We start from the raw sequence: 13,583 nt of genomic DNA on the forward strand, positions 1-13,583 counted from the left end.
GAGGGACGCATCTGTTGTCACTATGTAGCGAGGTACTTGAAGAAATGTGAGGCTGCTGGACAAGTTGGCCGGTGTGTGTTGCCCAGCAAGACATGGCAGCCCCATTGCCGGTGTGATGAGAATTTGGTCCTCGAAGGAACACTGCACCTGAACCCACTAAGCATCCAGTTGCTCCTGTAGGTGTCGCATACGTAGTCTGCAATTTGGGAAAAGCGGAATACATGACAAGATCATTCCCATTAATGACTTGTAAGTTCAAACTAAAATGAACCTTTTTGTTGAGAGCTTGTGGGCCAAGCTGGACAGCTTTTGTTTTCTCTCTTGAGACGGGTGTGCCTTGTTTCGGACAGTATCCAGTGTAGCCCCCAAGAATGAAAATGTCACTTACCCAGTGTACATCTGTTCGTGGCATTAGTCGCTGCAGATTCACATGTTTTGCACAGTCCGCTGCCTGGTGTTGGGCTTGGAGTATTACAAGTTGTTTTTCTTCGAAGAAGTCTTTTTTGGTCACGGGACCGAAGGACTCCTCCCTCTTCGGCTCCATTGCGCATGGGCGTCGACTCCATCTTAGATTGTTTTCCCCGCAGAGGGTGAGGATGGAGTTGTTTGCTATAAATAGTGCCCATGCAATGGAGTGAATACGTATGTACATAAAAAGTTTATAATAATTATTTACAAATGTACAAATGTTTAAGATTTAAGATCTACTTCTAAACGGCTACAGGCTTCCCGGGGAGGCGGGAGGGCACATGTGAATCTGCAGCGACTAATGCCACGAACAGATGTACACTGGGTAAGTGACATTTTCAGTTCGATGGCATATGTTGCTGCAGATACACATGTTTTGCATAGACTATAAAGCAGTTACCTCCCCTAAAAGCGGTGGTTTAGCCTGTAGGAGTTGAAGTAGTTTGGAATAATGTTCTTAGTACAGCTTGGCCCACTGTAGCTTGTTGTGCATTTAGTACGTCTACACAGTAGTGTTTAGTAAATGTATGAGGCGTAGACCAGGTTGCAGCCTTACATATTTCGCTCATAGGAATGTTTCCTAGAAAGGCCATTGTAGCACCTTTCTTTCTGGTTGAGTGTGCCTTTGGTGTAATAGGCAATTCTCTTTTGGCTTTAAGATAGCATGTTTGAATACATCTGACTATCCATCTAGCAATGCCTTGTTTAGAGATTGGATTTCCTATGTGTGGTTTTTGAAAAGCTATGAACAGTTGTTTTGTTTTCCTGATTAGCTTTGTTCTGTCAATGTAGTACATTAGTGCTCTTTTGATGTCTAATGTATGTAGTGCCCTTTCAGCCACGGAATCTGGTTGTGGGAAGAACACTGGCAATTCTACTGTTTGATTTAAATGGAATGGTGAGATTACTTTTGGTAGAAATTTTGGATTTGTTCTTAGAACTATTTTATTTTTGTGTATTTGAATAAATGGTTCTTGTATGGTAAATGCCTGTATTTCACTTACTCTTCTGAGGGATGTGATTGCAATGAGAAATGCGACTTTCCAGGTTAGATATTGCATTTCACAGGAATGCATGGGTTCGAAAGGTGGACCCATGAGTCTTGTTAAGACGATGTTAAGGTTCCATGAAGGAACTGGTGGTGTTCTTGGTGGTATAATTCTTTTTAGCCCTTCCATGAATGCTTTAATAACTGGTATTCTAAATAGAGACGACGAATGAGTAGTTTGTAGGTAAGCAGATATTGCTGCGAGGTGTATTTTTATAGATGAAAAAGCGAGATTCGCTTTTTGCAAATGTAGTAAGTATCCCACTATGTCCTTTGTAGAGGCATGCAATGGTTGGATTTGATTGGTATGGCAGTAGCAAACAAATCTTTTCCACTTAGATGCATAGCAGTGTCTAGTGGAAGCTTTTCTAGCTTGTTTTATGACCTCCATGCATTCTTGTGTGAGGTCTAAGTGTCCGAATTCTAGGATTTCAGGAGCCAAATTGCCAGATTCAATGATGCTGGGTTTGGATGCCTGATCTGTTGTTTGTGTTGTGTTAACAGATCTGGTCTGTTGGGTAGTTTGACATGCGGTACTAGTGAAAGGTCTAGTAGAGTTGTATACCAAGGTTGTCTTGCCCATGTGGGTGCTATCAGTATGAGTTTGAGTTGGTTTGGACTCAACTTGTTTACTAGATATGGAAGGAGAGGGAGAGGGGGAAAAGCGTATGCAAATATCCCTGACCAACTCATCCATAGAGCATTGCCTTGTGATTCGCGGTGTGGGTACCTGGATGCGAAGTTTTGGCATTTTGCGTTTTGTTTTGTTGCGAACAAATCTATCTGGGGTGTTCCCCAAATTTGAAAGTACTTGTTCAGAACTTGGGGGTGAATTTCCCATTCGTGGACTTGTTGGCGGTCTTGCGAAAGGTTGTCTGCTAGTTGGTTTTGGATCCCTGGAATAAATTGTGCTATTAGGCGAATGTTGTTGTGAATCGCCCACTGCCATATTTTTTGTGTTAGGAGGCACAATTGTGTTGAGTGTGTTCCTCCTTGTTTGTTTAAATAATACATTGTTGTCATATTGTCTGTTTTGACAAGAATGTATTTATGTGTTATTATGGGTTGAAAGGCTTTTAACGCTAGAAATACTGCTAACAGTTCTAGGTAATTGATATGAAATTTTGTTTGGTGTACATCCCATTGTCCTTGAATGCTGTGGTGATTGAGGTGTGCTCCCCACCCTGTCATGGAAGCATCTGTTGTTATAACGTATTGAGGCACTGGGTCCTGAAATGTCCGCCCTTTGTTTAAATTGTTGCTGTTCCACCATAGAAGCGAGAGGTATGTTCGGCGGTCTACCAACACCAGATTTTGAAGTTGACCCTGTGCCTGTGACCATTGTGATGCTAGGCACTGTTGTAAGGGTCGCATCTGTAGTCTTGCGTTTGGGACAATGGCTATCCATGATGACATCATGCTTAGAAGTTATAGCACATATTTTGCTTGTATCTTTTGGTTTGGAAACATGGCACTTATTACCTTGTGGAATGCTTGCACTCTTTGTGGACTTGGAGTGGCAATTCCCTTTGATGTGTTGATGGTTGCTCCTAGATATTGTTGTGTCTGACACGGTTCGAGGTGTGATTTTGTATAGTTGATGGAGAAACCCAGTTTGTGAAGGGTTTGTATGACATATGTGGTGTCGTTTGTGCACTTTTTTACTGTGTTGGTCTTGATTAGCCAATCGTCCAGGTAAGGAAACACATGTATCTGTTGTCTCCTGATATGTGCTGCTACTACTGCTAGACATTTTGTGAACACTCTTGGTGCAGTTGTTATTCCGAATGGCAACACTTTGAATTGGTAATGTATTCCTTTGAATACGAACCTTAGGTACTTTCTGTGAGAAGGGTGTATCGGTATATGAAAGTACGCATCTTTTAGGTCTAATGTGGTCATGTAATCTTGCTGTTTGAGCAGTGGAATGATGTCTTGTAGTGTGACCATGTGAAAGTGGTCCGATATGATGTAGGTATTTAGTGTCCTGAGATCTAATATTGGTCTTAATGTTTTGTCTTTTTTTGGAATTAGAAAGTACAGGGAGTAAACTCCTGTGTTTTTTTGTTGTACTGGTACTAACTCTATTGCATCCTTTTGCAGTAGTGCTTGAACTTCTAGTCCTAAAAGTTCTAAATGTTGTGGTGACATTTTGCGTGTTTTTGGAGGGATGTTTGGTGGGAATTTGTGGAATTCTATGCAATAGCCATGTTGGATTATTGCTAATACCCAATTGTCTGTTGTAATCTGCTGCCAAGATTGTTGGAATTGGCTTAGTCTTCCCCCCCACTGGTGTTGAGTGAAGGGGTTGTGTGACTTGAAAGTCACTGTTTAGGTGGAGGTGTTTTTGGAGTTTGGAATCTTCCCCTACTCCTTGGGAATTGACCCCCTCTATATCCCCTGAAACCTCCCCTTTGGAATGAACCCTGATATGGTGTGGTTCTTGTTTGTTGGCTGGTGGGGTCTGTGGGTTGGCCACGAAACCCCCCTCTAAATGGAGTTTTTCTAAAAGAGCCTCTGCTCTGCGGGGAGTAGAGTGCGCCCATGGCTTTGGCCGTGTCTGTGTCCTTTTTAAGTTTTTCAATGGCTGTGTCCACTTCAGGGCCAAAAAGTTGTTTCTCGTTGAAGGGCATATTAAGGACAGCCTGCTGGATTTCAGGTTTGAAGTCTGAAGTGCGGAGCCAAGTGTGTCTCCTTATGGTGACAGCAGTGTTGACTGTTCTCGCTGCAGTATCGGCTGCGTCCAGTGAAGAGCGGATTTGATTGTTTGAGATCGTTTGTCCCTCTTCAACTATTTGCTGCGCCCTTTTTTGGTATTCCTGGGGAAGATGGTCTACGAGAAGTTGCATCTCATCCCAGTGTGCGCGGTCATATCTGGCCAGCAGCGCTTGAGAATTTGCGATGCGCCACTGGTTGGCTGCCTGTGATGCTACTCTTTTTCCTGTCGCATCAAATTTTCTGCTTTCTTTGTCCGGAGGTGGGGCGTCGCCAGATGTATGGGAATTTGCTCTCTTGCGAGCTGCCCCTACTACTACGGAGTCAGGTGGCAACTGCGAAGTAATAAACACTGGGTCTGTGGGTGGTGGTTTGTATTTCTTATCCACCCTTGGGGTGATGGCTCTTGATTTTACGGGCTCTTCAAAAATTTGTTTTGCGTGCCGTAACATCCCTGGTAGCATTGGGAGACATTGATATTGGCTATGTGTAGCCGAGAGGGTGTTAAATAAAAAATCATCCTCTATAGGATCGGAATGCAGTTGGACATTGTGGAATTCTGCAGCCCTAGCCACCAGTTGCGAGTATGAGGTACTGTCCTCTGGCGGGGACGGCTTTGTGGGGTATGAATCGGGATCATTGTCTGGCACTGGGGTGTCATATAGGTCCCAAGCGTCTTGATCCTGATTATCTTGACTTATGGTAGTTTGCGCTGGTGAGTGCATTTGTGGCGGTGTTTGTGCCGGCGATGCCTGTTGTGGTGGAGAGGGCGGAGGCGTGACTTTTTTAACCACTTTGGCTTGTGGTTGTGCGTCATCCTTGAGAAGTCCGATCCTTCTTTTCCTTATTATTGGGGGAAGGGTTGATATCTTCCCTGTGTCTTGCTGGATGTACAGTCTCTTTTGTGTGTAGTCTGATTCTACACTTTGGAGCTCTTGTCCAAATCTGTGCATCTGGCCACTTATTCCTTGTTCCTCTGTGTAGGATGAAGGTGTGGAACTTTTCGGCGCCGAGAGAGAATCTTTTTTCGGCTTCGGCACCAACAGAATTTTTGTGGCTTTCGGCATTGTGTCTCGGTGCCGATGTTTTTCGGTGCCGGCATCTTGTTTTTGCCTCTCGGAGCCGCTATCTCGGCTCCGAGGTTGCTCCATGGCGGTCCCTCGACCGGAGTCGGGTGTCTTCGCTATGGGCGTGCCCTTTTTCGGCGCCTTCGACGGCTCGCCGGTTTTATGGGTCGAGCCATGGCCTGTTGGCAGTGGCGTCCCCTGGGCTTTTGTCTTCTCGATGGTTTTAATTTTCGACGTCTTACTCACTGTTTGTTGCTGTTGTTCGACGTCGGAGTCTCCGGATTCTGATTCCGGAACCGAGAAGGTTTCCTCTTCGTCGTCGAAACGTTGTTTTGTTGGCGTGGACGCCATTTGTAGACGCCTGGCTCTTCGGTCCCGGAGTGTTTTTCTGGACCGGAAGGCTCGACAGGCCTCACAGGTATCCTCCTTGTGCTCGGGGGACAAGCACAAGTTACAGACCAAGTGCTGATCTGTATAAGGATACTTACTGTGACATTTTGGGCAGAAACGAAACGGGGTCCGTTCCATCGGCTTCGATGTCGCACGCGGTCGGGCCGACCAGGCCCCGATGGGGGAATCGAAGCTACCCCAAAGTCTTCCGATGATCGGTGTCGATGTACCTAACTATCCCGATACCGAACGGAACAATACCGACGCTTTCTTCCGAGATTCTGACTAACTTTCCGAACCGAAACACGGAGCGAAAAGGAATACGTCCGAACCCGACAGCGGAAAAAAACAATCTAAGATGGAGTCGACGCCCATGCGCAATGGAGCCGAAGAGGGAGAAGTCCTTCGGTCCCGTGACCAAAAAAGACTTCTTCGAAGAAAAACAACTTGTAATACTCCGAGCCCAACACCAGGCAGCGGACTGTGCAAAACATGTGTATCTGCAGCAACATATGCCATCGAACATTCAGTTTCTGCGTGGGGCGAATGTGTGATTTTCGATAATTCATGGTAAGCCCGAGATCCTCGAACAACTGGAGGCAGGCGGTTGTGTGGTGCACCACCTGAGCTCGAGGATGCCTTGATGAGCCAGTCGTCAAGATAGGAAAAACCTGCATGCCCAACTGGCGTAGGTGCACTGCTAATGGAGCCAACATCTTTGTAAAAATTCTGGGGGCCGATTTCAATCCGAAGGGAAGGACACAAAACTGCTGATGCATACCAACTATCCTGAACCTGAGGAATTGCAATGGTTTCGATGTATTGGGATGTGAAAATAAGCATCCTGAAGGTCTAGTGATGTCATGTGATCTCTGGGAATGGTGAGGTGCAAAATGTCCTGCAGCGTTACCATCCTGAATGGCTGCTTCTTCAGGAACTTGTTTAAGGATCTTAAGTCCAGAATGGGGCACCAATCTCCTGAAGGCTTCTTTACAAGAAAGAGGCGTGAATAGAATCCCCAGTTCCTGTGAAGAGTTGGGACCAGTTCTATTGCCCCTTTGCGCAACATCACATACACTTCCTTGAGGAGTTGCTTTAATCATGGAGGCAGCGTACTTGACAGGGGGATATTTGGTGGTTTCTGAATGAACTCCAGTGTATGGCCCTTTGGCCACTATATCCAGCACCCACCTGTCGGATGTTATGCTTGACCATCGAAGGAAGTGACGAGTGATGCAACCCCCAATTCTCGACCCCTGGGTAGTGTTGGAAGCTGGTATGACTGACTGGTTATTGCTTTCTTCCTGTATCCCTTCCACGTGCAACTGATCTTCCCTTTGCGGGGTGTCTATAAGCAGTGGTAGGTGGCAACCGATAATGCTGCTTGTGCTGACTGTATTGTTGTTGGGGTCCTGCTGGAGAGGACTGGTACTGTGGTCTATACTGTTGGAAACCACCCCGAAAGGAGTAACTTCCTCTACCCCTCGCACCTCGAAAAGGCTGTTTCCTGAACTGTAATGTACCAAGGGATTTCACTGTCTGTATTGGTATCGGTCTCGGTCTTGATGGCTTGCAGCATGTCATCCACATGCTTCCCAAAGGGGCTTTCCCCATCAAATGCCATGTCCGAATTGTACTCTGACCCTGCGGGTGGAAGGAAGTAGACTTCAGCCACCCCGGTCTACGCAAGACTGCTGCACCTGCTAGCTGCCGGAAACCGGTCAGTAAAATGTCAATTGCGCAATCGATATTCTCAGCTTCAAGCCGCTCACCCTTCTGTAACACCTTATTTGCCTCCAACTTGGCATCCTCAGGCAAGAGGTCTATATAAGCAGACATGTCTGCCCACATTTGGCTATCATATCTGCCCAGAATGGCTAACGAGTTAGCTGCCTTCACTATAATCGCCACCACTGAGGAAAATGTCTTCCCAATATTGTCCAAATGCAGTCCATCCCTGTCTGGAGGTTATGTGATTGGTGCCGAAGGATTCTTTGAGCGCTGATGTGCCGCCTGAGATATGACAGAATCCGGTCTCAGTTGGGACACTAAGCCAACCGGAGTGCTATCAGGGGCTTGATACTTCTTTTCCAGCCACGTCATCTGGGAAGGTATTGTTGCCGGATTTTTCATTGCCTTCAACCCCTCCTGCCAGAGAAAATCCACTATAGGAATAGCCCTATCCGGCTTCTTTGAGGGCTCTTTAAAGTTGTATAAGAAACAATCAGTTTCTTAGGCGATAATGGGTAAGAAATATTTTAGCCGCCCTTTTCATCAAATTATGGAAGCCCCCTATGTCCTCTGGGGGAGAATCAACTGGCCCTGCTGGTGGTGGTGACAGTGTAGGGATGAGGTATTCATCCCACTCACTAGCAGCTGTCTCCGTTATCTCACCTTTTTCTCTCTCATCTGTAGAGATATGATCATCCTGTGGTTGGTGAACAAACGGAATGCTTCTGTGTGGTGTTCCAGGGTGACAGGGAACAGGGGTTTGCAGAGCCATCTGTGGGTTGTAGGGCCTGGATGTAGTCGCCAGCAGTGATGGCGGAAACCTTCAATAATCTTTCAACATACCCTGGAGGTCTGACACTAAAGATCAAAGCATGGGAAAGGAAGCCTCCGTATCAAATGTGGGGTATGACGGATCCTGTTGGTGTAGTCGACGAATTGGTGGGCTGGTCCTGCCCTTCATCCTCCTGGTCCTGGCATTTTACATGTAGTTGCGACGGACTACTGGCTGCACCAAACATTCCCTCCTCCTGAGAATAAATGTCATCGTCATCATCTAGGAGATGCGGCGGAGGGTACGGCAACATCTTGCTTGGGGAGGTGTGCCTCGGGAGGATTAGAGATGTTTTCTCTCCCATGGTTATGAAAGAAAGAGGGCGGAATCTTGCCGAGTCCGGTTGCGTCATGAAATCTCCTGAAGATGGTGTCGTCGACGGCTGCGCCAACAAAACGGCTGATTGCCTCATCGACAGTTCTCCCGACGACGATGTCCTCATCAGTGGAGTTTGCCATCGACAGTGCTGTCATCATTGGTGTACTCATTGACTGTACCTTGTTCGCCCTCGTCGTCAGGTGTTTCATCGACAGAGTGCCACCGTTGACGGATGGAACGACGAAGCTTCTGTCTTCGACAATGCTTTCTTATAGATCTTGGTGGTAATGATAGTCGATAAAAGTTGCGACGACGTAACGATCATCGGGGACACCACTGTAGTAAACGTCGACATTACCGTCATCCCAGTGACGGTCGACAGGCCTTTTTTGGCAGCATCTGAGGGGAATCTTCCCGGGACGTTGTCCGGCGACAGGGCGAGAGAGGCAATTCTTGGGGGGTGCCTTTTTTCCCCCACAGGTGAGGTAGGCTCTGAGTGAACCTTTTTTGAGAGCTTTAGGTGGGTCCTGGGGCTTATGTTTTTCCACAGTGATATTTTGTCTTTCTAGCCATCATTCTTGGAGGCTCTGAAGGTAGTTTTCCCTTCTCTCCAGGTCTTTTTAAAGAGTGGGAAGTGGGAGATGAGGCTTCTCTCATCCAAAGAAGGATTTTCCCTGGTCTTCCGCTTTTGGAGCCACAACAGAAGCCTACCCTCACGGTCTGAGGGTTTTGTGACTGAAGGTGCGACAGATCTTACAGTCTCACCTTGTGATCTGGATGCAGGCAGTAGATGCACTTCTTGTGGGGGGGATCAATATGAAGTCTTTTCTTCCCAGAACTGCCACAGTCTCTGAAAAGTCCTTTCTAAGTCTGTTGTGACATACTGTCCACTGCACAGCTGGGTTCTATGAGAGAAAATAATCCTGTCAGAAGAATAAACTGGGACACTCCCTTCACACGATGTGTGGTAGAAAATCAGAGGGAAACCGCCTCTGTTGGGAGTGTTCTAGAGGCTGTTGACGCCTGATTGGCTGTAGCTCAAGTTTGGTTCTTTTTCATAAAAAGAACATGGATATGCTATAACAGTGCCTAGTTGGGCCATTAGGGCCTACTGTGTTACACTTACTGCTATATGTATTTGAAGTTTGTGAGGCTCCCAGCTAGACGATATGGATGATTCAAGCATGTGAATCTATGAAAGATCCAATACTGGAGAAAGTACAGTTTGAGGTAAGTACCACACTTACAGGTTCAGTCTCTGGGGCATGGGTAGCCCACCGTTGGGGGTTCAAGGTAACCCCAAACACCCAGCACCAGCAACACAGGGCCGGCCAGGTGCAGAGGTCAAACAGGAGGAAAAAATAACATGGGCCCCTATGGAGACATGGGGTACTCTGGTTCCGGTCTGCTTGCAGGTAAGTACCCGTGTTATCGGAGAGTAGACAACGGGGGGGGGGGGGGGGGGGGGGGGGGGGTATTTGGAGGAGTACTGGAGGGGCCCCAAGGAGACAAAAACCACACCCTCAGCAGCACGGAGTCGGCCGGGTGCAGTGTGCAAACAGGGTGCCGGGTTCTCAATAGAACTCTATTGAGGGACCCAGGGGTCACTTAGGTGCTGCAGGCAGGGCACAGGGGCGCCTGTCAGCCAGGCCACCGACTGGGCAAGGGTGAGGGCTACCTGCTGGTCGTTGCTGCACCGGTAGTCTGTTTCTCCCAGCCCTGGGGGCTGCAGGTGCAGTACTTCTCCAGGCGTCTGATATCTTCAGGGGGGTCCTTGGGATTCCCTCTGCAGATGTCGTGGGGGGTGCAGAAAGGTCAGGCCAGGGTGGACATGTCGTTTGAGTCACCTGGGGGTCCTCTCTAGATAGTTGGTTTCTCTGGACACGGGCCGGGGGTATCGGGTGCAGATTAGTTGGACTCACTTTTGGAGTGAGGTGAGAGTCCCTTTAAAGTTGGTTTCTTGGTCTTCTTTTTGGACAGGTCCGCTGTCCAAGGGAGTTTCTTGGTCCTCAGTGATGCAGGCAGTCCCTTGGAGGCTTTTCAGGGGTCACTGGTCCTGTAGAATGCGTTGCTGCTTCGCTTTTAGCTTTTCAAAGTAGGGAATAGGCCGGTAGAGGTGGGGCAGAGTCAGTTGTTGTCTTCCTTGTCTTCTCCTCAGGGTTTTCAGCTCAGCAGTCCTCCTTTCTTGAGGTCATCAGGAATCTGAAGAGCTGGGTTCAGGGTCACCCTTTAATACTAAATTTAGGGTTGTGTTGGCTACTGTCCCTCGGAGTGGCTACACCCTCCTTGTGCCCACTCCCTCTGGGGTTGGGGGGGCACAGCCCTATTGGTCCTAATACTCCAAAGAAAGATGGAGGATTTCTCAAGGAGGGGATCACTTCATCTCCGGACACCTTTGGGGTGGTCTAGGCTGAGGGGGTGACTCTGCCTTGTTTTTATTATTATCCATCTGGACTTGCAGCCAAAAGTGGGGGCTCGTCCGGGGAGCGGGCATCTCCACTAGCTGGAGTGCCCTGGGGCACTGTAACAGGTTTGAGCCTTCAAGGCTCACCACCAGGTGTTACAGTTCATGCAGGGGGAGGTGTGAACCTCCTTCACCCAGGACAGGCTTTGTTTCTGACCACAGACAGCACAAAGGCACTCACCCCATGTGTTCAGAAACTCGTCTGGAAGTGGCAGGCTAGCACAGACCGGTCAGCCTTGGACTAGCAGTTGGGCTAACATACAGGGGGCATCTCTATGATGCCCACTGTGTACATTTTTCAATAAATCCCACACTGGCATCAGTGTGGGTTTATTGTGCTGAGAAGTTGGATACCAAATTTCCCAATATTCAGAGCAGCCATTATTGTGCTGTGGAGGTTTTAATGACAAACTCACAGACCATATACTTAGTATGGCTACCTTGCACTTACAATGTCTAAGATTTGGCTTACACACTGTAGGGGCATAGTGCTCACGCAGCTATGCCCTCACCTGTGGTATAGTGCACACTGCTTTAGGGCTGTAAGGCCTGCTAAAGGGGAGACTTACCTATGCCACAGGCAGTGGTCTGTGGGTGATGCACTCTGCCATGTCGACTGTCTTTTCTCCCAACTAGCACACACAAGCTGCAAAGCAGTGTGCATGTACTGAGTGAGGAGTTACAAGGGTGGCATAATACATGCGGCAGCCCTTAGGGACCTTCCCTGGCCACAGGGCCCTTGAACCAGGGTTACCTTTGAAATGGGACTTAACTGTGTGCCAGGGCTGTGCCAATTGTGGAAATAGAGGTACAGTTTTAGCGAAAGAACACTGGTGCTGGGGCCTGGTTAGAGTCCCAGCACACTTCCAATTGAAGCTGACATCAACCCTAGGCAAAAAGGGGGTGGGTGACCATGCCTACAGTACTGCAGAAGGAAGGAAAGAAAGAGCGAGCCCCTGGAGCTGGGCGGTCTCCTGACTATTTGGCGGTTGAGAGGAAGGTAAGGACCTGGCTTCGCTTAAGTGCCCATGAGAGGTTTAGTGGGTGCCTCACTAAAGGGAAGAAGTGGCCCTATTGAAGTCTACCAGGCAGCAAAATCTCAGTGAGGTGGTTTGTTTTCACCTCTACTCTTGGCAGCTTTAAGTCAAATACTTCTGTTGCCCGGATAATCACTATTGCATAGAGGGACCTGACGGAAAGGTAAGGTCAGTATCAGGAAATGTGTCAAGGTTTGTCATCATGAAGTTGGGATTTATCATCCCCACCATCGCGTGGATCATGATCATAATAAATGTTGTGGTAAAGAGAACATTACAGTTTAACCCAATAGAGGCGGAGGTTGGAAACTGAGCAACTTTGAGTTTGTTTTGGATTTGCTTCCAAGTCTGAGAAAACTCCAAGATCTTACTATAAAGTCTCCGTTGGCATTTAAGCACTGGGAACCAGCGTGGGCTTCAACACTGTTTGAGGAGTTTGACTAGGCATCGCCGTTGGGGTGGATCCTGAAACAAGATCAGATACAGACCCTGTCAATTGAAATCTGTCTGCAGTCAAAACGTGACGTCCCTTGCTCACTGGGAAAATGTAAGATAAAAAATTCTGTCAAGTGACAGAAGCCTGGGAGCAAGCTCTGAACGAGTGTCAGAATGCACAGGAAGAAAGGAGGTAATGTTAACACAGAGGTGGCATTTATATGATGGCCTGAAGACACTTCCACGCTGGGACAGATCAGATGCGAAACCACACAATGCCACCTACCAGCATGCAACGGAATGGCTGAAAAAAAAAAAAACACAGGTCCAGTCTAGCACCTGGGGATTTTGCAGGTGAGGCAGCTGCAATTTTAAGTATCCATCAGAAAAATGCATACCATACCCTCACACCCTGCCGCAGCAAAAAGACATTTGGTTGGTTACATTTGAGTGAAAGAATTTACTTACTTTTATGAATAACTAACTTTTCTAGCTTTCTCTTGGCAGCAGCTCTTTCCACTATTTTCTGGTCGATAGTATTTGCGGTCACAAAGCGATAAACAACAACAGGTTTTGTCTGGCCAATTCTGTGACACCTATCCTGAGCCTGAAGATCACACTGTGGATTCTAAGGACAGAGAATGTTAAAATAAATCTCTATGCTAGAAGTGTTCATTCTATATGCTCTGCATGTAAAGTTATCAATACAAACATATATCTAGTTTACAAAACATACATGGAATCTACATCAGGATGAAATTTGAAAACACCATATAGGAACAGAATAAAGTCACATACCTTTTAACTACAGTACTCCAGTGATCAATTTCATACAGGCACATGCATAAATTATCATTCAGATTAAATTACCAGTTTTTTTTAAACTAGCGTTATTAACATGCATACTAATTTAGTACAGAACTATTTATAGTAAATTTTCCTTATTTTAGCACAATGCTCAAATAATAAGTTCTGAAGTCCCCTCCTCATGAAGGCAATGCATGGGTGGAGCTGATATGCGGCCTTTTTATGTGGTTCATCACTTCCAGAGTGGAATGAAACTATGAGGTGCTGCACG

General features: G+C 47.1%; 1 protein-coding gene across 2 annotated transcripts in view; it reads right to left on the bottom strand.

The window, feature by feature from the left end:
* The window catches only part of HELLS (helicase, lymphoid specific), a 549,822-nt gene that overhangs the window by 97,540 nt on the left and 438,699 nt on the right, over positions 1–13,583 (bottom strand). For both annotated transcript variants that reach the window (XM_069240496.1, XM_069240495.1), the window contains exon 19: positions 12,974–13,133. In XM_069240496.1, coding sequence (XP_069096597.1) covers positions 12,974–13,133 — 160 coding nt within the window. The remainder of the gene's footprint in view (positions 1–12,973; positions 13,134–13,583) is intronic.

This window comes from Pleurodeles waltl, chromosome 6 (assembly GCF_031143425.1).
Source record: "Pleurodeles waltl isolate 20211129_DDA chromosome 6, aPleWal1.hap1.20221129, whole genome shotgun sequence".
NCBI classification, from domain to species: domain Eukaryota; kingdom Metazoa; phylum Chordata; class Amphibia; order Caudata; family Salamandridae; genus Pleurodeles; species Pleurodeles waltl.